The sequence below is a fragment of the Heteronotia binoei genome, chromosome 11, assembly GCF_032191835.1.
Source record: "Heteronotia binoei isolate CCM8104 ecotype False Entrance Well chromosome 11, APGP_CSIRO_Hbin_v1, whole genome shotgun sequence".
In the NCBI taxonomy this organism is placed as follows: Eukaryota; Metazoa; Chordata; class Lepidosauria; order Squamata; family Gekkonidae; genus Heteronotia; species Heteronotia binoei.
The window spans coordinates 46,861,287-46,888,801 of NC_083233.1; the positions used below are offsets into that span (position 1 = coordinate 46,861,287).

General features: G+C 45.1%; 1 protein-coding gene across 7 annotated transcripts in view; it reads right to left on the reverse strand.

Moving 5' to 3' along the window:
* Positions 1 to 27,515, reverse strand: part of DLG3 (discs large MAGUK scaffold protein 3) — a 78,080-nt gene that overhangs the window by 23,336 nt on the left and 27,229 nt on the right. For 4 of the 7 annotated variants that reach the window (XM_060248989.1, XM_060248990.1, XM_060248993.1 and 1 more), the window contains 9 exons: positions 19,096 to 19,149; positions 18,114 to 18,164; positions 17,583 to 17,707; positions 17,155 to 17,324; positions 16,369 to 16,505; positions 16,004 to 16,148; positions 15,137 to 15,296; positions 9,538 to 9,694; positions 8,156 to 8,258 (listed from right to left, as the gene is read on the reverse strand). In XM_060248989.1, the coding sequence (XP_060104972.1) occupies positions 8,156 to 8,258; positions 9,538 to 9,694; positions 15,137 to 15,296; positions 16,004 to 16,148; positions 16,369 to 16,505; positions 17,155 to 17,324; positions 17,583 to 17,707; positions 18,114 to 18,164; positions 19,096 to 19,149 (1,102 nt within the window). Of the gene's footprint in view, positions 1 to 5,961; positions 6,276 to 8,155; positions 8,259 to 9,537; positions 9,695 to 12,408; positions 12,513 to 15,136; positions 15,297 to 16,003; positions 16,149 to 16,368; positions 16,506 to 17,154; positions 17,325 to 17,582; positions 17,708 to 18,113; positions 18,165 to 19,095; positions 19,150 to 27,515 lie in introns of those variants that run through there. The other 3 variants (XM_060248994.1, XM_060248996.1, XM_060248995.1) reach the window with 3 other exon arrangements.

The following is a 27,515-nucleotide window of genomic DNA, read 5'->3' on the forward strand; positions in this document are numbered from 1 at the left end:
TGTGGCAGGGTACAGTGCCTATCAGATAAACCCCTTAGAACAGGTGTCAAACTCATTTGCTACAAGGGTCAGATCTGACATAAATGTCATTTTGTTGGGCTGAGCCATGCGTGCCATAAAAAATGTAACACAAGGTACCAGAGATATAAACTTTATTATAAAGGTGATTTCAGATGTCAAATGGCAACAGCAGGTGAATGACAATAGCAGGCTTGACTGGATTAGGTGTGATATGCAGGGAGATAGTAGGAATGGAGATACCAGCATTGGTGATGAGACAGGTAACCTAGGTCTCAATTCCATCCAGGAGAATGCAAAGAATAAACAGACACAAGTCTGACATTAGCAACCACAACATTCAGTTGCTGACCTAACAGTAGCAGAGCTCTTACAAAGAAATTTCAAAGGGAAATTAGAAAGAAAGATTGCTGAATTGCATTTGATAACGGAACTCAAAACAACTCCTAGACTGAATTGAGAGCTAGTTTTCCTGTCTCATTATCATTTGGCATCTGAAATCACTCCACTCTCCAAGATATAACCAGGTGTTCTAATTCCTAATCCAGGTCTTTTTGAAAGGAAAAAAAATCCAGATAGGAACAGAGAAATCTAATCTTTTTTTAAACTTTTCAGAATAAGCCAAAATGTACATTGTGCAAGGAAGAGGAGGAGAATGCTTATACCTGGAACAATGCAATGTTGGGTCTTGAAGCTGTTTTATTTCTCTCTCTTTCCTCCCCAAAAGAGAAGAAGCCCCGAAGAAGGAAGCAGAAGCTCTGTGTGCGTGTGCACACATGCATGCAAGAGAGACAGGGGGGGGGGGGCTATCTTATCTTTGTATCTCTCCCAAATGAAGCAGCTATGGAGCTCTGTGTGCTCCCTCCCACAGTGTGTGTAAGAGACGGGGGGGCAGGCAAGAATCAGGACGCAAACAGCCACTGAGGGAGCTGGGAAAAAGCAAGCTATTGGACAGCAGCAGTCCTGGAAAAGGAAGCAGGAGAAGAAGTTGATTAGGGGATGGATTTGAGCCCTATGCATGCCAGATGTGGCCCATGGGCCTCATGTTTACCACCCCTATCTTAGAACCTAGTGACAGCAGAAGCTTGGAGAAAAGCAAGAACAGAAAAGCAACAATGCAGGCTACAGAGAAGGAGAAAGGATTAAAGAGCATTAGAATAACAGCATGCTATGACAGTGGGGTAAGGCAACTCAGACTCAAAAGCCAAAACGGAGTCTCTTCCAACAAGAGCAGGCTACAGTACAACAAGAGCAGGCTACAGTACAGGAATAAGTAGAGACTGGTTACCCTCTACCCAGCAGGAATAGTTAACACCTGTGACTATAGTACACTGATCAACATGCCTAACATTAAGAACTTCAGGTGCCCAACTCTGTTTTTTCAGAGATAAAACAAGAGAAAAAAACAAGGCCTTTTCCATTGGAACACCCTCCCCTCTACCTGCTTGCCTGGCACCTTGTGAAGACAAATTTCCCCGGGCATTTTTGTTGGTTTCCACTGTGATGTGCTCCTTGCTACAGTTTTTTAAAAAGGGATGAATCCTTCACATGCACATCCTTCTACATGCAGTACACTTTTAAATGCAATGTCCTTTAAAATATTTACTACTGTTTTAAATTCCTGTTTTGCTTGTCCTGAGTTTTTATACATTTAGATGTTTTTAATTCTGAAATTTTATTTGTGAGCTGCTTTGAAAACCAGTTCCTGTAGGATATAAACAACTAAGGCAAACAAATGGAGCAACACCATAAAGGATCATTTTGATCTATAAACCCTCCTGCTCTATCCCCAAGCTCAACCAGTACAGAATAATACTGAAAATCAGAACACTTTAAAATATAATTTGCACCCCATTATAGTTTCCCACAAGCAACTAAATGTAGGTCCTGGGAACTCCAGTACAGAGACCACAGACCTCCCAAAGCGACCCTTAACTATGGAGAAAAGAAGGTAGAAAATTGACATCTACCCCTCTCATTAGATTATGCAGTCTCAATTCTGACAAGACAGAACTGCTATCTGTGAGCAGAAGGTCTGACTTGGGACTTAAAAGCATGATCCATTCTGGATGGGGTTGCACTCCCTTTAAATGAACAGGGATCCAGGCATACTGTTGTATAATAATGTGGCAGTCAATGCCACTGAGGAGTACACTATAGCAGCCTTTCCTGGACAGAAAAGATACCATTGAAGTGCATGCCCTAGTTTAATCTAGATTAGGTTATTGTACATGAAGCTGCCCTTGAAAAGTGTTCAGAAAATTCCAAGGGTGCAGAATGCTGCACCCAGGATGTTTCTTGGAGCATGTTGTAGGAACCATATCACTCCCATCTTCACCCAGCTACAGCAGCTCCCAGTCTGTTTCTAGGCAAAATTCAAGGCGCTGACAACTAACATAATCGGACCACCTATTTCCTTAAGAGCCTATTATCTTCCTTGTTTCAAATGCCCCTCCCTCCTCAGATTAGGTGGATGGCAATCTGTGACAACACCTTCAGTTGTGGCAATAAAAGCCTGGAACTCTCTCCCTGGGAATACTTATATGTCCCCTTCTGTCACCATCTTTTGCCAATGTGTGAACATTTTTTTGTTTCATCTCCTGTTCCCTCAAAGATTCTTCCTTTTGCTCTACATTTTATCTTTTTGTATGTGTATTTTAGCTTTGGTTTTATTGATGTGTTTTTGTTCAGTTTTAATAGTTTAAGATTTATTTATAATGCATGTTTTACCAATCAGCTTTGGTGGCCCAGATGAGGGCATAAAAGGAAGGATATGACTATTTAATATTTAATACGAATATATAATACAAAAAATAATACAAATAAAAACAAATAAATAATTTTGTAGAGCTTTAAGGATCAGAAAAGCCCAACTTCTTGTCAAAACATCAATGAATTCAAGAACTGGGATGTTGTTATTCCTATCCCACCCAGGAGGAATCTGCTTCAAGTCCTTCCTAGAAGATTTATAAACGTCTCAGACTTCTCTGTTCAGAATGCTGTGAGATTTGAAATCCATGGGACTATTGTTTGCATCTCTACCCCTACTGATAAAATGAACCTCATGCTAATAGCCTGATACAATCCCACAAGGTTTTCCATTTCCATTGAGCCCAGTCTCAGTTCTCTTACTGAGTTTGTTTCTATGGTAAACTCAACCAGCAATGGAATCAGTTGCCATATTAACCTCTAATTAGCCGCCAAGTTCCAGTATTAGGTAGAAACGCTAAGCTCCATGTTGTCACTAGAACATAAATGTTTCACAACAGGCAAGAATCCAGTATCCCACCCACACTAGCCACTGCAGTTTTACTTGGTCAGCTCAAGAGTTGGCAAGGTACATTTTGACTGGCAGGGTTAATCCCCTCTTCCTTTCTCCAGCTTGCAGCATTTCAGCAGGGTCATAATTAAAGACCTGAACTAGTGAGCAGAAGAAGAACTGCCTGCAATGGAACATCATTTCAGTGACAACGACTGAAATTGCTTGCCATCAAGAGCCTTGATACTGGCAATTTTCTTTAAAAGCAGAACTACTAGCCTACCAGCATCAAACTAGGTTTTATGACAGCAAGTTTAGGTAAAATTCAAGAACTAAAACAAGCACAAATTCAGATGAAGAAAGTGTGAGACTATCCATCATGCCTATTCCTTACAAACTGGTAAATCTCCAAGAAACATTGGCAGCTACATCTGCAAAACCATCACAGAATTACTTAACTAAGCAAAAGACGGAGGCCTTGAAGAGCTTATGGGTTCAAACAGCCTCTGTACTTCCCTGTCATCCTCAAGATACTGGCTGCCTGTCGAGTTAGGAGATGGCACTCAGACCATCCTCTGATAAGCTTAAAGTTTCAGAATTACACATCAATTTCATTTAAGTAAATCCCAGCCACATCTAGAAGGGCAGATGGTCCCGCAGAGGCATCAGAATGAGCATTTTGTACCAAACAGCTAAGCTTCTAAATGCGTGATGCTTAGTCTAAGTGAAGAGAACTATAAAAGCTCTGCTTTCTTCATAAAATTGCTGGCATTTCTATAGCAATTATATTATTACTGCCAGATACAGGTTAAAATAAAGTGTTTAATTCAGTCTTACATCAGGTGAAAACAAAACACAGTAAAGAAACCAGGAGAAGGACTCCACAAATCAATGCATCAAGTTATTTTGCTCTCAGTAACTTCATTATTTTCTGAGCTATCTTCAGCTTTGATATTGGTCACTGCTTAAGTGCTCCTCTTAATTTTTCTAATTTGAGTGTTTAGAAAAATGTAGGCACTCTAAACCACTAAAGAAACAAAACACATAACTACAGAAAATTAATATTCAGATTTTTGCTCTCTCCCATCTTTGAAAGCTGCCAGCAAACAGAACTTTATCCAGCTTGCTCTTAGTCCCAAAAACATAGTCTGAAGTAATGAATAACTGCTTGAACTCTGCCATCTGACCTACACAGGGAGAGCTGCTCTAGAGGCTTTTCAGTTTGGGGTTTTAATTTAGACTGGTATCCACTAGCCCAGAACTGTTTACCAAATAGTTTAAGGAGGTCCTGAATATTTGCATACCTGGTTCTGAGGCTTCTAACTCTTCTCAGATGCCTGTGGCACTGTTCCCTTCAGGGTAATATTAAAAACAACCACCACTCCTTTCCACACTGAGCCTAAGTACTAGCGGATTGTCACTTATATATGTTAAACAGTTCAAGAGGACCAGATATTGTGATGTCCAACATTAGCAGGTGCTGACAGAGCAATAGCTTTGCTTTTTATGAATGCAACTACTCAACCTGCAGCATGGCTCAGGTTACTTTTTGTAAATCTCACTTTGCAAACAGACCCTGAAATACAAGAGTGCAGACCAACTTTCCTTTCTGCATTGACTGATAATTGCACAAGATGGCCCACACAGAAGCAACCAAAGGCTCTGATTGGAGGTTCTCCCCTGTTCAACTTTTGTGCTTATCAGGTGTGCCTGCTGCTCTGGCAGAATTTCTTTCACACCCTCAAAAAAGTATGCTTTAATGGGGGGGGGGGGGGCTCAAAAAATGGCAAGACCTGCATATACTAGACATATCACTAGTAAGTACAACAGCGGCAAGAATATCTTTTACTTGTGGCAATGTCAAGAAGCTAATACCAGGCAACTTCTCTCAGTGAATGCCAATTTAAACCCCTGAACCCTTCAACAGATAACCAACAGTAGCTACTGACAGGCAAAGCTTAGAAACAGCAAAGTCTAACTGTTCAAGTTTCCCCAGGAGAGATTCTCTGGCTTAGTTACCTTGGCAGCTGCCAATCAGCCTAGTGTGGCCAGTTCTGTTTGCCAACCTTCCCAATCCCCTCATGCAACTTTAAAGCACACATTTCGTTTTATGTTGCAACAGACAGCTCCCTGGCTGATCCAGCCACCCTCTCCATTCCTAACCACTCATACCTAGCAGTAACTGGTTTTCACTAGTGGAGGTTAGGCAGCTAAACGGCAATCACCTGTGCCTTCCTGGAGTGAGCAAGCCCCTATTCCTAGACAGGCAGCCCATTTCTACCTTCAAGCCAGACAATCATTTAGATCAAATCTTTACCACTGCCTCACAGCACCGTCCCTGAAGGAAAGAAACGTAAGCAGCTGACAGGCTCAGTGCAAATCCGGTCACGGTACGGCGCCGCCCCTCTCCCTACGACACCTGTCCTCCTTATACACGGAAGGAAGGGTGGTTCTTCGTAGGCAGAGCAGGACCCAAGGCGAAAACATCCCTTCTGTCCAACAGCCAAGGGCCCGCGAGAGTGCATCTGAACCACAGGGCCGCCTCCGCGGTTGCACCCCCTCACAACCCCCTACCCCATCGAACCTCTGGAACACAAGGAAACCCACACCACCGTAAGGGGAGGCGCCCGACCTGCCATGACCGCTACTAAGAGCCTTATCCTCGAAATCCACAGGCGGCCTACCTCCCTCAGTTGCTCCCCACAACTCCGGAGAGTGAGGGAAGGGGGCGCGCCCGGTCGGCCTCTCAGCAGCAACTCCCCACCGAGAAGGGACTACCGACGCCCCTCGGGATCTGCCGGGGGGGTCATATCCACGTCCGCGGCGTATCCAATTACCTGCATCTCGGCCCCTTACCTGGCGCCTGCTCGGCTCAAGGGTAACCCTGATGACTCCACCCCTCACCCATCCTGCCGGCCGGCCGCCCAACCCTCACCACACAAAGCAACGGCGCCCACACGGGCGGGAAGGCCACAATACCACCTCCACAGCCGGCTCCCTCCAATCGCCTCCAGCACAGCCGCCCCCAAAGCCCCTCCTCCGCCCAATTGCCACCAGCCCTCTAACTCCTCTCCACCCAATCAGAGTCCGTACTCATGAAACCAAGCACCGCCCCTCAAGGATCGGACTTCGGCCAATCGCTACCAGGGCTTCCTCACCCAAGCGCCCGCCTTCTTGGCTCCTTTATTCAATCAGCATTCACGCTACACGAAGCCAAACTCCCACCCCCATTATCAGCACCGTCTGCCCTGCCTCGGGCTTAACTCTTTACTGTAGCTCCGCCTCTGTCCATTCGGTACCGGCACCTCCCTTTCGGAGCACGGCCTCTCCTTCAAGCAGCGGCCGCATTGCCTTCGCCAAGTAGCAGCCTCCAAATACACGGTGACCCAACTACAGCCTGCGCTTTCACACACTGCAGCTCCACAAATACCCCTTTAAGCCAGTCACCCCGTGCGTCTGTCCAACCCGGTCCTCCCTTCAAGTCCCATCTCCTCTAGCCCTGCCCCGCGCGCCCCTCAGCGAATAATCCCTTTCTTTATCTCTATGAATGCACCGCAGATCACACCGGCTCAATTTACATACCGGTCCTTGCGCCTTAACTACCGCCCATGAGAAAGAAAAATGAATGCCAACGTGTTAATACATTCAGAGGGCACCAAGGGTTATCAAATTCTTTTCCTGATAAGAGGCCTGAGTCTTGGACAGTTTAAACCACAAGCACAAATGCAACAGGTGCAGCAGTGTGAAAGCTGCTCTTTGTTTAAGGCCTGCTGGTCAATGCACAATAGTCCTGGATAGGGGAAAATGTGTTAACCCTTCTCTCTGCCTCACAAGGAGTTATTCAGCCGATAGCTGCCATACAAAACCTTTAAGAACATAAGAGAAGCCATGTTGGATCAGGCCAATGGCCCATCCAGTCCAACACTCTGTGTCACACAGTGGCCAAAAAAAAAATGTAAAGATCGTTTGCAGATCTTTCCAAGACAAGTGCAAAAGGGCAACAGACTCTAGCTTGTGAAGCACCCACAAAACAAGTGGGTTCAGTTGCCAACATCTACCCAAAACAAGTCAGCATGATTATTGCTCTTATTCATATTTCTGATACACATTTTAGCATTAAAATGCTTTACAATTCTACAATGAGGAATAATATCTTGCCTGTGTAAAAGGCAAAGAACCTGTGTCAAACAGCCACATCATACAGCCCAATGGCAACAAGCTGGGATTGAATCCACTGCTTCCAGGACCTGTGCCATCCAGTCATCCTACCCTAGGCTTTGGCAGCAAGACCCCTCTCTACCACTCACTCACATAACACAAAGTTCATACATACTGCTAACGAACAGAATGGAATGTGTTTCCAAGTGGCTCTAGGCTCCCTGATAGTGCAGCAGAGGTACACCAGGAGGAAGTCTCAGAGTTCCTGACAAGAAGAATGTGGCAGGAGATGATAATAAGCAAAGCGTCCGGTATGGTCAGCATAAAAATCTTGTTTGGAAGCCAGCAACAAGTGGCCTAGTTGCAGACTGAATTTCCGTTTCCACCCCATGGTGATTAACCAGTTCTGCTTGCTACTACTGTTGTCAAGTATTTGACCTTTGCAAAGTTCCAGAGTGGAATTTGTCTTCTCTGAAATGTGCTTATGCCAAGCTTCATTCTGCCTGTGATGCTGAGCCTGGCTTGTGACTACTTTGTCTCACATATCTGCCCAAACTCTACCCACTTAGCAAGCAAGAAGGACAACACTCCCCCCTTAAAAGGATGTCTCTCTCATCACAACTCCAGCAGAATTTGCCTTGCCCCCCACCATCAAACCCCAGTGATCAGAAGGAAAAGCTCTTGTGAAAAGCACATAAGACTCCCTGTAGGGTTGCATACCTTCAGGCCTGTACTGAGCCACGATAGTGACCGTCTGCCCAGCCCTCTTCAGTGCTGCTGCTGCTTGTTCATGCGTTGCATTCCGAAGGTTGACACCATTCACCTGGGCAAACAGACCTCACCCCATCAGCCACCTTGAACAGGTACCACCACCACCTTCCCTAGGATGGCATTGTACACTTATTCCCCACTGTAAAAGATCATCTCTCTCTCCACTATCCTACCATGGCCATGCCAACTGTTGATGCCTCACAGTTGCAAGCCACAGCTCCTCCGGTCCCACATACCAGAGCAAGTTCTGTCAGATACCAAGGTGTCCAGAGAACTGCCAAAGCCTATCAGGAAGCAAAAGCCACACACCTGATTGCAGAGTGCAGCTGCTTCTTCCCGGAAGGGAGGATCTGTACTGGCTTCCTCCATCAGTGCATTTAAGGGGCAAGCACTGTGCTTCGGGGCAGACTCCGTTTATATTCAGCCGGGAGATTCGGCTTTTTTTTTCTGGCAAAGAGGAAACAGCTTCCACCACCCTGGGCCGGGCTTACCCAGACCGGTTGGGTGAGCTGCTCAATGTAGGCAAAGCAGGTTAACACCTTAGTGCCTGGGGTATAATCTCTCTGATCTAGTCTCCTCCAAGAATGACTAGAGGAAGGGGGGAGGGGAAGTGATTCTGAGACCTCAGCTTGAGTTGTACCAAATACAGGAGCTGTTTCCAAAAACCTGGGAGATATGGCTGCAAATAGACTCCCCCACTCACATTAATCATCTTGGTTGCTTCCACATGTGCAGTGGAAAGCCCCTGCAGTAAATGGGAACATCCACGCATTGTGCCCTTTTTGTCTCCCTTTAATCTAGAAAAAATAAAAACCTCATTTTCTCTGGTTGAAAGGGGAAATTGCAGGCTGGATGCAGGTGGAGTGTCTATTGAGAAGCGTCTACCTATAGCCACTATGGGTAGGGACCAGAACTAAGCTCTGATTTTAGAATGGCACATGGCCATTCTAAAATCTGTGTGTCAACATAACCCCCCCCCCACACACACACACCATTTTTTAGCCCTTTAAAGGTTATGTTGCTTTTTTCACTTTCACAGCTCGGCAGGGAAGATGAAACAGAGGAAAAAGGTGGGGCTCAGGGCCAGGGGGATGGGGAAGGGGACCAAAATTGCCATGATGCCTGTGCTTTTTGTACAGATGTGACAGATGCAGATGGCAGCAGCAGTGAGCAAAATGGGAATGACTCTGAGCATATGTGGGCCCCCCTTCCTGCCACTGCTGTATCAAGGCCATGTTCTCATTCTGCATATATAGCCTTTAAAAGGATTACAACATCTCACTTATGTCCCTGGGGTGGAGAGACAAGGATACACAGATGCACACACTCACCGAGAGAATTCGGTCTCCACGCCGCAGCTCTCCACTCAGGTCAGCAGGACCACCAGCCAGGATAAAGGAGACAAATATGCCCTCACCATCCTCACCACCTACAATGTTGAAGCCCAAACCCGTGGAACCTTTATGCAAGGTAATCTTCCGAGGTTCCCTGAAAGGACAGACAAGACATGAAAAGATTAGTCCAGCCACAGTTGGGGCAGACTTGAGGGCTCCTCTGGCCCAGAGCTGTGTGACCAGCGAGACTTAACACACTTTTCCCTTGTGGATTATCTATCTTCCAAGACAGCCTACACAACACACAATGGACCCCAGATGCTCCTTGTATGGCCTTTTGTAACTAATGATATAAGTGTAAGCCTAGCTTCAGTTTATTTATTTTATTATATTTATATCCCACCTTCCCCTGTCGGGCTCAGGGCGGCTCACAACAGATTAAGATACATACTATTAAAATAAATTACAATAAAATCATTAAAAATTCATTATATACATACAATACAATACAGTTTTTGTCCTACAATCCAAGATGGCATCAGTATTATTAATTTGTATTTGACGCTGCATTCAGTAGTGTTGTTCAATGCTGTGGTATAGTGGTCACATTCCCCATTAGTTGTTAAAAGCTAATTTAAACAATTCTGTTTTGCAGGCCCTGCAGAATTGTGGCAAGTCTCGCAGGGCCCTGATATTTTCGGGAAGAGCATTCCAGAGGGCAGGGGCTGCTACCGAAAGAGCTCTTGTTCTGGGGCAGCCAGCTGAGAGTCTTTTGGCCCAGGGATTGCAAGAAGATTTTGAGTACTTGATCTTAGTGCTCTCTGGGGCTTCTATGGGGAAAGGCAGTCCCAGAGGTAAGCAGGTCCTTGACCATATAGGGCTTTAAAGGTCATAACCAGCGCCTTGAAGCGAACCCGTAATGCTATAGACAACCAGTGCAGCATCACCAGTGCAGGTTGAATGTGCTCCCGTAGAGGTAGCTCCAATAACCTGGCTGCTGCGTTTTGCACCAGTTGCAGTTTCCGGGTTTGCGTCAGGGGCAGCCCTATGTAGAGGGCATTGCAGTAGTCTAATCTTGAGGTGACTGTTGCATGGATCACTGTTGCCAGGTCGCTGAGCTCCAGGTATGGAACCAACTGCCTAAGATGATAAAATGCAGATTTGGCAGTGGCTGCTACCTGGGCCTTCATTGTCAGTCAAGGCTCCAGGAGCACCCCTAAGCTCTTAACCCTCGAAGCTGGTGCTAAAGGTGCCCCATCAAAGGTCGGCAAAGGGATCTCTCTTCCTAAACTGCCGTGACCTAGGCACATGACCTCCGTCTTCAATGGATTCAGTTTCAGTCAACTCTACCTGAGCCATTTCACCACAGCTTGCAGTGCCAGGTCCAGATTTTCCGGGGTGCAGCCAGACTGGCCTTCCATCAACAGATAGAGCTGGATGTCATCTGCATAACATCAGGGAGAGAACTGCTCCCTGAGGCACACCACATATGAGTGGATGCCTCTGGGATGACTGCTCTCCTATAGGCACCCTTTGTCCCTGGCCTTGGAGAAAAGAGGTAAGCTTTTGAAGGGCAGACCCCTGAATCCCTGTGTTGGCGAGGCGGCAAGACAGTAGCTGGTGGTCGACTGTATTAAATGCAGTCAACAGATCTAATAGCAACAGCACCGCCAAACCACCCCGATCCAGATGTCTCAAGAGATCATCCATGACAGTGACCAGCACTGTCTCTGTCCCGTGGCTCAGGCAGAAGCTGGATTGAAATGGGGGCAAATGTGGCTTTGGGATGGCACACAGATTTCTAGTAGGGAAAATGAACCATGGAATGCTGTAGGTAAGTTAAAAGTCTTGCCAAGGCAATGGTCAGGGCTGCACATTTGATGGATCCTATCAATATCAGATCAATACCAGATCCCATCTCTACCAGATCCTATCAATGCCAGATCCTATCTCTCTGCCTCGACCAGAGGGCATTATGTATCCTCAGGCAAGATTAGGGAATGGATCCCACGCTGGAGCTGGCAAATATTCTTTTTTATGGGCACAGACCTTGTAATCCTGTATTTTCATACCTCTTGTGATGCATGCAGTCTACACTTCCTTCCAAAATATTCATTCGCTGAGAAAAGCTGGGTTCTGTGCCCTGCATGCATAACACAAACTTCTAAACTGTTGTTTGTCTTGCAGAATAAATTCTGCCTCTGCTGGCCAGAGGGGCAGGAAAGGAGCCAGACAGGGTAGGAAAGATGCTGTGTCTAAGGATAGTTTCAAAGTGGAGGGAAATTACTGACTAATAGCTACTAGGTGGAGTCCTTTTGGAGCTGGAGGCAAAAGAGGAAAAAGCCATAGCTCCCTTGTTTTGAAAACCTCCTCCACTATCAGCCTATAAGAGATTCTGAAAGAAACAACCTGCTCTCCTTGGCCTTGCTGAGCTTTTCCAGTGAAGGAAAAGCCACACACAAGCAATGGGTTCAGTACTGCCATCCACGCCTTCATCCTGCTCCAAGGAAGTATTACACAAAGATCAATTCTATCATACCATGCTACCATCATTCCCTTGTCCCAAAGCAGGAAACTTTCCTGCTCACATCCCCATAGCTTACTAGCCCAGTATCTTTTGTCATCTGGGCACCTGAAGGTGGAAGAGGAGAAACTTCCCAGAACATGCAGTTGTGAGATTCTGGCTATCCAACACCAAACTGCAGGTGCCCTGTTCTTCTGGTGGAAGTCTCACGCCTTCCTGAGAAGATAGCATTATGCCCCAGAAGCATCAAACTCATACAGGGGCTACTAACTCAGTCTTGGGCCAGACCCTGCCAAAAGAAGGGCATCATAGCCCCTTGAGACCAACCACGGGAGCCAAAATACCTGATCTCCTTTTTGTGCCTGAAAGCTGGTTGCTGTCTGGAAAAGCTGGCAGCAGGACGTCTCCCATACGACATGGAGGACGAGACGTTGACTGTGATCATGGTGGCAGCTTTTCCCCTGTGCCTGACTGGGATGGAAAGGGCTATGCAGCTGATATTTTATCTCAGCTTCTCTTGGCCCTCCCCCTGCCTCGCTGTGGGGCTGCAGCAGCCGTCAAGGAAATGTTGAGATGAACCAGACTCAGCACTGACAGGACTGCAAAAGACCTGCCAGAAGACCTTAACCCCTCCCTCCCCAACAGCTCTTGTGCCATGGAGAAGACAAAACAGGTGGAGAGGTTCTGATACTAAACTTGACAAATCCCTTGCCCTGTGCCCACCCACTGGAAGCACAGCACTCCTACTGCTGCAGCTGAGAAAAAGCCATGCCATTCCAGTTAATACTTATTTATCCTAATGCTACTGAAGGGGACCAAATCTCAAATAACAGGCACATTACTTATCCAGGATTTGGTGTGCATGCAGAACTGCTGGTGCAATCCACAAATTACTGACAATTACTGTGAATTGGTTCCCTGGATTACCACTTTCTTGTGCTTAGGAGCTTGGGCCAATTTCTCCTGCCTCCAAATGGAAAACAAACTGCAGCTACCTGGCCAGATGCCCAGGTACTTTAGGGTCATGACAAGGTGCAAATGCCTCAGCTCCCTGTCTTTCCTCTGGATCCCCCAATAAGTGCCACAATGCCCCCATGTGGCTACTGCTTGGCACTACCATACAGTCTTCAGGTTGTGGGAGAAGATGATATTGGATTTATATCTCAGAGTCTCAGAGCGGCTCACAATCTCCTTTACCTTCCCCCACCCCTACAACAGACACCCTGTGAGGTAAGTGGACCTGAGAGAGCTCTTACAGCAGCCGCCATTTCAAGGACAACTTCTATGAAAGCTATGGCTGACCCAAGGCCATTCCAGAAGGTCCAAGTGGAGGAGTGGGGAATCAAACCCAATTCTCCCAGATAAGAGTCTGCACACTTAACCACTACACCAAACTGGCTCTCACAGCGAGACACAAAGAGGATGCATGATGCCCTGGTATTTCAGGGTTTGCCCCTCACATAATCTGTTGCCTCCTCCTGCTCCTTTAGGTCCTTCCTCTTAACAGAGCCATTTCTAATTCCAGAATTCTCCCTTGCTGATTCCTCCATGGTCTCACCCCCAGGGCATTTTTTTCTGGAAAAAGAGGTGCCAGAACTCTCAAGAGGGAGATGAAGAAGCAACACACAGGTGCCCATCATGATCTTTTAAACACTTTTTTGAGAATTTTGTTTCCACAAGAGGTTCTGGAACTCCATTCTGCTGAGTTCCCCCAGAAAAAAAAGCTCAGCTCATCCCCATCAGCAGTCCAAGTTCTCTTCTATCCACATGCCTCTGGTCTTATCCATCTCTTATGAACCTAAAACATTTCGTGAAAGAGCCTTTACACCTCTGGGCTCTGTAAAGCACCTAGCATATTGTTGGGTCATACACATGCTTAGCAGTATTTCATGATCAGCATCATAGTATTTATCTAAATATGTTCAAAACACTTAACCTGCATTGTCACAAATTCTAGTGGGGTTGCTGTGTTCACCTGTTGCAGCAAAAACAAGGAGTCTTGCAGCATCTTCAAGACTGACAGGTTCTGTGTAGTAGAAGTTTTTGTGGATGAGAACCTCCTTCATCACACAGATAGATATCTTCTTCACTTTGTTTTCTCAGATGGATGAAGTGGGCTAGAGTTCACTTCACGTACCTCATGCTCCAACAGCCCTCAAAACTTATACTCGCTACATGAAATCTGCTAAAATGGTTATAAAACTCCATTTTGTTTTCACATACTATGACAGCAATCCCTATAGCCAATAACACAAGACAGGCCAATTTAGAACTCTTTGATTCAAATCTCACCTCAACTATGACCTCAGTGAGTGGGGTAGGGGAACCAAAGAAAGCTTGATCTCTGTCTCAGATTCAGCACCCCAGATACCCTTTAGGAATGATAACCGTAGCCTACTTTACAGCATTCTTGTGAAAGATTAGTGCAGTAATATATATTTAAATATTTATTATTATTGTTACTATTACAAATAACAGATAGAACACAGAGGAGAGGCCCCACAGAATCCTCAGTGGGAGGGGCAGGGGGCTTTACCACATTTTCTTTTCCTCCTGACCAGAGGAGTAGGGCTTTACTCAGACTATGAATACATTTTGGTTTGCATTAATACATGAAGGCCACAAAATCCAGCTCTTAATGAACAATCTGGGGCACACCACATTTTGATTGATTCCCCCCCCCCCTTTAACAGAATGGTCAAAATGCTTAGATTTTCATGTTCTGTAATTCACAGCTCACCAGGGTCCCAATCTCCTCCTGAAATCCCCACAGCCATTCCCAGGTCCAGCCAGCTGCCTGCATTCTGACATTGCCAGTTTAGCCAGAGAGAGGCACCAATGGATGAGTCAGAACACCAAGCTTTGGGAGAGGCAGTGAGATATGGGCAAACAGCACATGGGGCAGGTCTCTGCATGCCAATGCTTGCAGATGAACCAAGCCAGCAGTTGTGGCACATATGCCCACCAAAAGGCACGAAGGAAACAATATGCTAGACTCCACGAATTATGAATTTATAACTTTTACAGAGATGAGACATAAATGGAGGAATGGTATTTGCAATTGAGGCTCACCTGGTGAAATCTTCATCACCAATCATATGGCGTGGCACAGGTGAGTATCGAGCAGGTGTGACCTGTGGTGGTGCAGGGTAGGCTGGCTTGCTCTCCATGCCACCCATGTAGCCCAGACCAGGATTATGGCTTATATGATTGTCGGCCAAAGCAGAAAAAGCTACAGAGACAAAGAGAATGGAAGGTAAGACAGAGCAGGTAGTCCCTTGGTCTTCTCATCCCTGTTCCACTCTCTTGTTTTCGCCACATATAGTTATACCAAGGCCAGGGGCTACCATGTGCCCCTCCAACTCTTCCTTGTATTCTCTTCTACAGCTATAGGAAAGTGAGCAGTTGTGGCCAGAGGGCCCAACTAAGGAAGAGCAGTGGTGATTAATGCATATTAGAATTCAACAAGTAGCCCGAAAGCTTCTCAGCACCACTGCACAATCCTAGAACTTTTGAAGTAACAAGAAAGGGTGGAAAGGATGACTCTGAACATATGGTGAGTGGTTTTGTTTCACCACTGAACAAACATAATTAGACCCTGGTATCTATGATTAGGCTTCCAAATTAAAGGACATGGCTTGGAGCTCCAGCATTTCGTTTTTCAGAAATTAACAGACAGGAAAGTGGGAAGAAGTGGAGAAATTGGGGTTATTCCAGCACAGTCAAGCTTATTCATTTCCCAGGAAAATACTGGCATCTTTTTGTGCCAAATGGGCAATGGCAGAGGGGAAGAACTGACAGGTCAGCAACTGTTTAGTGCCAGGCAGGTAAAGCTGATAACTCAAGGACTAGACAGGCACTGCTGAGAACTAATGAGAATTGTGGAGAGCAAAAATCAATGACAGCTGAGCAAGGAGCAGGCAAAAGGCAGATACATACTGCTGGCATAGTCGGGTGGAGCATACATGTCATTGAGATGAGGACTGCCCGGCTTGGCCACCTTCAGGTACACCATATCAGAGGTGTTCTTCAGTGCAGCCACTGCCTCTTCGTGCCGCACATCCTGCAGGTTGGTGTTGTTTACCTGAAGAGAATAAGGCATAGGGAAGAGGGGAAGAAACAGCCAATTTAGATGCTGGAGGTGTGGCACTACTAACAGCCTGACCAAAGAAATGTCCATCAACATTTTAGGGTGTCCTCAAGGGTCTCCAAAGATGAACACATGTCCAGTCTCCAGCTAACAACAGGCAACATCCACAATGCTGCCTACCCTAAAGTCCCAGCGAAGTCAGTCATGTGCTCACCGCAAGAAGCCGGTCACCTATCTGCAGCCGTCCATCTTTCTGGGCTGCCCCACCTTCTATGATCTTGGTGATATAGATGCTGTTGTCTCCTGGGATATGCTGGTTTCCAATGCCCCCAGCAATGCTGAAACCCAGTCCTGGAAAGAAAAGATCAGATTAGAGCACTCCACCATGGCATAGCTAGGCTGGTAGCTAGGCTGGAGGGTTTTCTTAGCAGGAGCAATTTGATATTGATATTACCACCAATGCTCCAATCTTACAACTATGCACATGCACCCAGGCCCTGTCCTGTCTTACCAAGACCAATGTGGCCTGGAAACATGTTTGGAAAATATTTAACAGCCTCACACCCAAGGGCAGTAACATGACCTGCCGATCCCCTTGGAAGCTGGTCAACATTACCAGCTGGAGAGTTGCTTCGTATAGCCCAACCTGACCCCCCCACCCCATGATAGCTCAGCTACCAAGGCTACATAAGTTGTAGCAGTTTTCTCATGATTTCTTTCCTTTGTCTTCAAATAGCCTTTAGCCTGATCCTGTCTCACACCTGTCTCACACCTGTGTTACTTCTGACCTTTGATCCTGCTTTATATGGCATTCCATCCACCAACCACACACATACTCCCTCAAAATTAAAATAATAAATAAACTATTTCCTTTCCATTCTGAAGGTTTTGGTCTGATCTCACGATGGTGGCCATGAGCACTCTGACATGTCAGGTTTATCCACCCCTAGCCATGCAAGAAAGGAACAACCTCAAATAAGACCTAAGTCTAAGGCATCACCTTTAGGTCCTTTCATCAAGTTGACCTCCATTATAGTCTCTGGTGGGGGTTGCCTTCGCCGCACAAGAAGCCGCACCACAGGCCCCGCCTCCTTCAGCGCCTCCACAGCCTTGCTGTGCACTACCTCAGAAACATCTACCTCATTCACCCTCAGTACACAGTCATTCACCCTGCGGTAGATACAGAACAGGCAAAGAGAAGACTGTGAGGGAGTTTGAGGCAGCAAAAAGAAAAAGTTGCCCTCATGCACCCCATAATGGTTCTACAGCATTCTGCATCAAGATAAGCTGACACAACCAACAGTGACAAATTCAGAGATACATCCCAGCCCCACCCACCACTTTGTCCTGTCTCCCCACCACCATTTACTTCTGGTATCTGTGCCTGGTTTCCTGGGCTCAGGGCTTATGCTATGTCTTGGCACTCACCCTAACCGCCCATCCATGGCTGCTGCTCCACCTGGGATAATTTTGGTAATGAAAATGCCAGGATCATCAGGGATGTGTGGATTATCGATGCCCCCAGCAATGCTAAATCCGAGGCCAGAATTACCCTGGAAAGAGATGGATATGCAAAGGCGGATTACACAGGACCAGACAGGTCTCTTTTAATGAAAGTAATACAACAATTCAAGGATGTTGAAGTGTTGTTAAAATAAAGCGATTATCTGTGTAAAGATAGAGCCTCATTTAGCCAGCAATCCTGGCAGAAAAGGCCAATTCTCCCAGCATGCACTGAAGAGCACAGTCTCAGATAACATCTTTGGAACAACGTTCAAGACCATAGGCTCCAGTTTTCCAAATCTCCACAATGAATGGTTATGTGTTTATCTGAAAAATCCCTTTCTGTCTGTGAGCCCTCCCTTGAATATACAGACCCAGAATGTTCATGCTTATGTGGATGGATGAGAAAATGTTTCTGCTTTTCAACAAAAGGACCTCCTAAGTCACCTCACTCACCCTTTCCAAGACAATCTCCTCGTATTTGAACATCCCGTCGCTGCCATTCACCTGTGGAGGCAGACAGATGTCTTAGATAAACTGACAGACACAATAGCCTTGATTCCTTCTATAGATTCTGAATTAGTTGTTATGCTCCACAATTTGTGGTGCAATCACAACTGAGTTGCTCCGCAGACATCCTCCTCCCCACACACACACATATACACTCTGCACCCTTCCCAGGACTTGCTGATCAAAGTGCTCCTGCTAGACTAATCTGGATTTTTAGCACAGTGGTCCTGGTGCCACTGGGTTGAGCGGTAAGGTCTGAATAATTTTTAATCAATTTCAGCAAAGAGCAAACCATTGCATGGGCCATCTTTAAGGGACCTTGATTGTGGTTACTAGACAACATTCAAAGTCATATTTGTTTGAGTTCTGAATAAATCCCATCTTCCCCCACTCCTTGCAAATTCTGCTTCAAAAGAAAAAAATACTTCATGTTAACCACATTTGCATCTTGTTTAGTTTTTCTCCTTCCTAGATTGATAACTGGAGGACCAGAATGTAAGAGAAGATGAAGACCAGAAGCCATGGGATGTAAAATGCACCTATGCAGGGGAGTGGCATGCACAGAATCCTGGAGACAGGCTAGCCAAACTGGGGTTTACCATTCCCATGCCCCCCTATCCCAATAACACACTGGTGTTGATGGCAAGTGTAACTGAAGTATCTTCACCTGAGGGAGTCTGATCACACCTCTTCTTACACAGGCTTACTGCAGATTTTTGACAGAGTCCAAATCTGCTCTAATGAAGATATGGCAAGACACCCCACCCTGCACTTGTACACACTCCATTTGCCATTTCATAGAGCTATGTCTGGGGTTCCATAAAGATTATTGTAGGATCGAGAGCAGAGCAAGGAGAGCTTCTGCCATTTGCAGAGCTCTGCAGAGGTAAGCAGGGACTCTTGAGGACAAAGCAAGGGGGGTACTTACGGACAGACTTGGCTCCAGAGCGTCTGTATTCACAATGATGGGTGATGGGCTAGCCTGAAAAAAAAAGAGAAACTAGTGTCTTTCATTCATCCATCCAAGCTCTTCTCTCTCTGTCAGCATCCAAAGCTCTTCCACATCCCCTCCCACCTTCTTCTCCCAATCTACCCATAAAGCTAGGAATGGCACAACCCCTACCTTGCACACAGATTGCTAGTAAACACACAAATTTCCCCAGCTCATCTTTTGTACAAAATTGGAGAGAACTGCAGGGATTCCAACCTACTTTACTATATGAACCCCACCTCCAAGGGCTTGCTAGACATTGGATACAAGGAGATGCTTTACACCACATCAAACCATAGTCTGCTTACCTTGGTCTTCTCTCATTAGCTTCCTGATCTAGGGCAGATATCCATCTCAGACTGTTTTGAAAAACTGTCAGTGCCAAGGATTAGATTAGAAATCCTTCCCATGTAAACCATGCATTTTCCCATGGAGCTACAGCTAAGGCAGGAAACCTCCGGGGAAGTATATTCAGTTATTTATTTCTGAATTCCTACCCTACCCGAATTTCTACAATTGTCCCCAATTCTACAATTGTTCCTAAAGCAGTTTACAATAAAAACAATTCAAAACATCATTTAAAAATGATTAAGCATGTTAATATAACAAGAAGTATCTACAGCAGCTCCAAAAAGCACAATGCAGCTCTAAATACCCAATGGATCAAAGAACCAGAAGAAACAAAAGAGCTTTCTTCCGGAGGACAAAACAATATAGTATAGTTTGAGTGTCAGGTTAGGAACTAGAGACCCTGGATCAAATCCCCTCTCTGCCATGAAACTAGTGTGTTGACCTTGAGCCAGTCACGCACACACTCAGCCTAACTGAGAGGACAATAAACTGAGACTGAAACTGGTAAGATGGAGGTGATGGTAGTCAGTAAGGCATCAGTCCTTCAGAGGAACTAATGTAGTGCAGCTTTCTTTGACAGATTTAACTAAGAGCAGGACTTTTTTTTTTAGAAAGAACACACAGGAACACAGTTCTAACTGGCTTGGCATCAGGGGGTATGGCCTAATAGGCAAATTAGTTCCTGCTGGGCCTTTTCTACAAAAAAGCCCTGTACAAAACAATGCTGATGTCACAGACTGTGGCCTAATATGCAAATGAGTTTCTGCTGGGCTTTTTCTACAAAAAAGAGCTTGGGAGGTCTGTTAAATCTTGCTTTGATATTAAAAGAGTACAAGCAGAGGATCTGAAGGACTTGCAGGGAACATCCTATTTTCTCCTCCCTCTCAATTTCCCCTTTCTTGAAAGAACTCACAATGCATCTCTCCTTTTCCTACTTCCTTGTCCCTGTGGAAAATTCTTGTGCGATTATGGATGCTGGGTCCATGGTGGTAAACCCTCAAGGACTTTTGGGGGCACCTCAATTTCCCCCTGCCCCCTGCCCACAACATTTCCTTTTTTCCTTCTGATAGCCCCCATCTCATCACCTTTCCCTGCTTCCTTTTCTCCTTCACTCACACCAACCAATCAAACTTTTATCACACTCCATCTGTAGCTATATTTATTATTTGCTTAATTTATACCTCACCTTTCTTCACAATAGGGACCCAAAGTGGATTACATTAACTCTTCTCCTCCATTTATCTTCACAACAACCCTGTGAGGTAGGCTAAGTTGAGAATGTGTGACTGGCTCCCAGTCACCCAGTGGGCTTCTATGGCAGATTGTGGTTTCAAACCCAGGTCTCCCAGATTCTAGCCTGAAACTCTAGCCACTATACCACATAGGCTTCCATGGGGTGTTGAACAGTAGCAAACAGTTGGGCCTGAGTGAGTCATACAACTCACATGGTAGCAAGTTGCCCAGTGGCTGCTGAACTTGGCCCAGATGAATCATCCGACAAAGGCCAAAACAGACCAGGAAAGGGCCGTGGCCACCCTCTCCCTGCCTTTTACTGACAGAACTATGGATTGAAGGCTGGCAATACTGTTGTGGTTTGTTTTATCTCTGGATGATAAATAAAGAATGGAAATTAAATACTGTTACGGCTGCCTAGCAATGGGCATTGAGAACATTCATTTCTTAAAGCTACATGTTGCTTCTGTTATTTTACCAGGTTTTAACTTCCCAATAGACTTTTCATTCAGAATTCAGATTTTTTTTTCTAAAAACCTAGGGCCTTTTCAGGTTTCTAGAAAGGTCTGTCTTGTCTGTTTCTGGCTCCAATATCTGGATTTAAGCATTCACAGATTTAGCCATGTTGAGAATCAGATATATTGATAGTGACTAAAAATGTACTTTTCCAGCTGAAAATAGCCTGAATGCTGCCCCCTACTCAGAGACAAGCTGACACAACTGCACTGTTCTACATTACAATACCATCAAGGTTCAACTATTCTGACAATGTATATAGGGCTGCCCTGGAAGACTACATGGAAACTTCTAGCTACTACAAAATGCAGTGGCTCATTTGTTATCTAAGATTAGCTGCCAGGAACCTATTACTTCCATTTTACAATCTTGCAAAAACTGCCAATTTCTTCCTGGATCCAAAATGCAAGTGCTTCTCATTAAACCGTTTTACAGCCTGGGACCCACATACATAGACCCCCTCTATGACGGTATAAACCTATGTGACAACTGTGTACACAGCAGAATTAGTCCCACTATGTACTAAGGCACACTCATCTGTTACCCATTTGCAGGTATCTTCAGTCACTGCCCATGTCTTATGGAATAGTTTCCTGGATGCAAAGAGAAAGAGGCCTACCATGTTGTTGTTCCAGAGAGGATTCACAAGACTGAATATTCAGGAAGGCATTTGGGACTGTGCATGAGAGTGCAGAATAACAATTGTACTGGGGATTTGTTGTGTAATTGTTTTTAGGAGTCTGTTGTTGTCCTGTATTTCACCGGCTGACTGATGATATTATTGGATGCAATTTTAGTGGTTTTTTTAAATTGATATTTTAATAGACATTTTGACTGTTTATTTCTTTACCTGCACTTCCAGAAAGCCAGGTTTACAGTGGTTTTTTCCCCTATATTTCCACTGTAAGGACAAACAGAGAAGGAATATATGCTACCTTAGAGGAAAGGTGGGATAAAAACACACTACATAGATTGTCATGGCTCTCCTAAAACTATGTGCAGTCACACGCTCAAGCTCTAGATTACTATTTCTTCCTCCCCTCAAGAGGCAGTGAGGTGCAAGAGTTCGCCCATGCTATTCACAAAAGGATCCTTCCACGTCCCCAATAGTAAGGAAGCCCATAGCAGCACCTTTACTAATGCTTGTGGAGAAGCACCAGACTCATGTGAGTGTATGTCCTTGATCCAATGAAGACACAAACAGAAGGAGGAAGGCAAAGCAAAGCAAACTAGAAACAGGAAACTCATGTTCTCTTGGTGTGGAGTTGTGGCTAGAGTGCCCAATTAGGAATGGAGAGACACAGGTTTAAATCAGCAGGTTGCAAGTTGGGGGGGGGAGGTTTGGGGGGGAAGGTTCTTGCCTCGCTGGGGAAGCCTGACATATCTTATAAACCTTTGGGTGTTTTAGGCCCCACTCACATGCTCTTTGACACAATACAAGGCTATTGCTCCCCTTCCGCTTGTTTTGGGGAGCTGTCCAATGCCACAACCTGTTCAAGGAAGACAAAGCTGAAAGAAACCACAGGGCAATGAGAAATTGCTGCTACATTCACAGGAGGGGGAAGGGTGCAGCTGCGAGTCATGAACAGCAGTCACAGGAGGGTGGGTGATCAAATGCGGGTGATCAAATGTGTGAAGAAAGCAGCAAAAGAGGTTGCGAGAAAGGACGTAACTCTTATCTGGATGGCAGAGGCTGGCTGATTAATGCTGCCCTGGATTCTGCCAGCAGCTGGAAGAGATGCTGCCTCACAGGAACAGGTTGGTCCCTGAGGAACAAACCATGTGCTAAATGGGCTTGTCAGATTCCTTCCCATCCAGGCCATTGCTTCCCATTCTTGTTGCTCATTCATTCTCTACAAGTGTAGCTCGGGGCTGCACTCAGGACCCTGTGGAGCTCACCACTGGGGCCTGGTTTCCAGGCTACTGAACAGATTGTCTGCAGTAGAGCCACAAAGAAAGTGGGCCCTAGAGGGAGCTTCTACAAGGACTCTTGCTAAAAGAGCTCCAAGGATAATTTGCTGTTAGGGATGGGGAAGACATAGATCTGGACCAGAGGTTCAGGGATCATGGGTCAGCAGGAAGGCAAAAACAGAGCAATGAAAGGGACAGAGCAACAGATTGAAGGCAGCAGCCTCATGTTCTCCCAGTGATAGTGGTTAAAGTGCTGGATTAGAACTATGGACACCCAAGTTTAAATCCCCACTTGGCCATAAACTTCTTGGATGATCAAGGCCAGTCACTGTCTCTCAGCCTAACCTACCTCACAGAAATGATGTGAGGACCAAATTAAACAGCGACCGTACATGCTGCTCTGAGCTACTTGGAGGAAGGGTCAAAAACATTTTTTTTTGGGGGGGGGGTGCCAGAACTCAAGAATAAGATAAGAATAATGAGGCTGGTGCCTCAGGTTTTGATGCTGGCAGCTAAAAAAACAAAGGTAGGCAAATATCTTGGGCTTAAGGCAGAGAGAGAGAGATTGAAGGCTAGTAATCAGTGGCACAGAGGAAAGACCTAGTGGCCTGTCTCAATGACACTGTGGGAAGACAGTAACTCTATTCAACAGTGGCACCAGACTGACCTTCTGGTGTTACCTCACTTCCCAGGCCAAAATTATGTGCCTGGGGTCATCCTAGCTAGATCTCATTGTGATTCCTTTCACACAATAGCAGCCCCAGCGGCACATGGGATCTGTTTGACCCACAATGTTTCTTCCTGTGCCAGTTTGGCAGTACTTAACAAAAACTGTAATATGTTTGCCACCAGGAAGTTGTGTCATAAGACAGAACCCAACAGAGGTGAGGAAGAGGGAACTGTGTCAAACCTAGCTGAAGATGACCCTGGTAGAACAGCAGAAGGCAGAACCTATCAGCAAAATATCTATATTGGTGGCTATTAGCCACAATACAAAAGACACTAGCTTCCACATTCAGGGCAGCATACCTCAGAATCACAAAATGCAGGGGAGGAGGGGGGCAGAGCCATCACCTTTAGGCTTTGTGTGAGAGATACAAGAGATATCTGCCAAAAGACAGAATGCTGGACAGCTGGGCCTCTTGGTGTGATCCTGATAGTCTCTTCTCAAAACCATACAAAAACTGTAGGGGAACAAAAGTGCACCTAAAAAGCAGCAACAGTTGGCTTATCCGATGCACACTTACATTGCTGAAGATCCCCTCTGAAATCAACAGGATTTTTTAATGAATATATATGAACAGGAACGGGTTGCTAGCTTGAAAACAGCAATCAATATTATCATGTCGAAGTGGGAAAATATAACTGGACATATGAACATATGAAGCTGCCTTATACTGAATCAGACCCTCAGTCCATCAAAGTCAGTATTGTTTACTCAGACTGGCAGCAGCTCTCCAGGGTCTCAAGCTGAGGTTTTTCACGCCTATTTGCCTGGACCCTTTTTAGTTGGAGATGCCAGGGATTGAACCTAGGACCTTCTGCTTACCAAGCAGATGCTCTACCACTGAGCCACTGTCCTTCCCAACATGGAATTTGACAATAGTCTGTATCAAAGTCAAAATTTTCTTAATGAGGTAGAGATGATGATTATTATTATTATCATCATCATCATCCCCCCCTCCCCTCAAGGGCTCAATGCTGATCATGTGCAAAAAAAGACACAAAATCAGGAGAAACCCCATGAAGTTTACAGAACAGCAGGAGGAAGGAGGAGGAGTTGGATTTATAGCCCATCCTTCACTTGGAGTCTCAGAGTGCATTACAATCTCCTTCTCTTCCTCTCCCCAAAAGAGACACCCTGTGAGGTAGGTGGGGCTGAGAGAGCTGTGAGAGAACTGTGACTGACCCAAAGTCATCCAACTGGCTACATGTGGAGGAGTGGGGAATCAAAGCCAGTTCTCCAGATTAGAGTCTGCCACTCTTAACCACTACACCAAAACTTTGATAAACTGGAACAATTTTTAAAAAAGCACCAATGGTTTCCTGTTCTTACTGACATACAACTGCTAGGATCTATACAGAAACCACAACAGGAGAATCACGGGCAATCATGGATGAAGCATAGAGGGTTTCTCTACCCACTGAAGAACATCTATTTGAATATTACCAGCACAAGCACTTTTTGCCTTTCAAGCATGGTATAATATAGTAGGTTCAATGCAATGAAGAGGTGAGGTGGTAGTGATCATAGCTCTTTATTAGGTACAGCATAGTATAGGGCTGCACTCTAAAACTGGCTAACTGGTCCCACAGAGTCAACTATATGCAACTCAGGGTTCCCGCGCAAGCACATTATTGAATCATTCAAACCAGCAGGGGACACGTGATTGGAGCAGGGCAGCAGGGATTTGGATCCTGCTGCCCATTGTTCCCGAGTCCCCAAGCTCAGTCCTTCTGGCTCCGATAAGCCTGGGCAGGCACACCCATATCAGTCTTCACTTTGGTCCACATACACAACACATGAAGTTGGGACTTTAAAAGAATTTTTCAAGACAAGTGTACAATCAATTTCTGGGACACTTTACACTGTGATTTTTGTGGCCCATTTATGAAATATTATAGGAATTTTGATATTAAAACAAAGTATAAAATCATATAAATATTTATTCATAATTGTATAAGAGTGGACATTTGGTTCAATCAAGGATCTATATAAAGCCTAGAAGCTTTATAGCCCCCAGCCAGACTACTTACATTTCACAAAATAAAAAGCTGAAATCCAATCAGAATAAAATTTGTGTTGAAGAGGAAATTAAATGTATTCTGTTAATGATAAGGTTCTAAAAGCTTTTCAGAAAGATCTAAAGGTGATAATGGGTCACAAGTAGAAATGTTTATTTATTCATATCACATTTTTCTCCCCAATGGAACTGAAAGCGGATTGCATTATTCTTTCCTCCTCCATTTTATTCTAACAACCACCCTGTGAGGTAGGTACAATCATCCAGCTTTCTTCTATGTCAGAGTGGAGATCTGAATCTAGGGCTCTCCCTTTTCTTAATCCAACATTCCAACCATAACATTACATGTGGCACTGCTGACTTAAAAAAAATTGCTTCAAGGGATGCAATGCAGCTCTGTGGAGCACAGATTAGACCCCAGGCTGTGGCTTTTAAACAGAATTCACATGTTCTGACAAGTGTAACAGTGCTAGGAAAACATGGCCACCAAAAGCAATGAAGGAACTGACCACCTACAAATGAGAAAACTCCACCACACCAGTTCTCCACACATCCAGCATTTATTTATTTATTTTATCATTGGATTTATATCCTGCCCTTCCAGCAAGTGGGCTCAGGGTGGGTCTCAACAAAGTAACTGTACAAATAAACACAATGTATAACAAATTCAAATTTTTAAAAGTGATACTGTACAACACTATCTATGGTGCAGGGTAATTAAAAACTAACAAGAGAGCCCATTTAGCAGATGCCAGGATGGTTCTTGAGGGCAGTTCATCCTAGGGTTGCCAGGTCCAACTCAAGAAATATCTGGGGACTTTGGGATGGAGCCAGAAGACTTTGGGGGTGGAGCCAGAAGCAAGTGCAACTGAACTCCACAGGGAGTTCTGCCAATCACATTTAAAGGGACCACATACGTTTTAAATGATTTCCCTCAATTAGAAATAATGAAGGATAGGGGCACCTTCTTTTGGCGGTCAATAGAATTGGACCCCTGCTCCAATCTTTTTGAAACTTGGGGGGTGTTCTGATGCGATGCTGAAAATTTGATGCTTCTACCTCAAAAAACAGCCCCCCTTCAGATCAGTTCTCCATTACACCTTATGGGAATCAATCTCCACAGGGTGTAATAGAGTACCCAGCAGACATTTCCCTCCCCCTTGGCTAGTGTCACAGGAATGTGGTATGCTGGGTGCTGGTGAGTTGTGATGCCCTGGATGATTCAGATAAATTGTATGAAGTGTTGAAATACATGTTAGAATGATGCATTGTGTTGGTTACAGATAAGAGGAATACGTCTCTCAGATGAAGACACTTGAAACAGTATTACAGGCTTTACTGTTAGAGGCTGATGACTATTCACTATATATCAAACTTCTTTAAAGGATGAAAGTCTAAAGTAACGTCTTAAAATAAAAAAAAATTCTGAAAAACAAGAACTATCTGCATTTGTAACACGGTTGACACTGGCACTTTATTTGTCCTGCGGAGTCGGGTGAATAGTCTTCAAGCGTAAGTCAGCAATGGACATGATTAACTGAAAGCACTTTGGAAAATTTATTCTCTGCACTTTATACCTTGTATTCATGAATTCTTGATAAT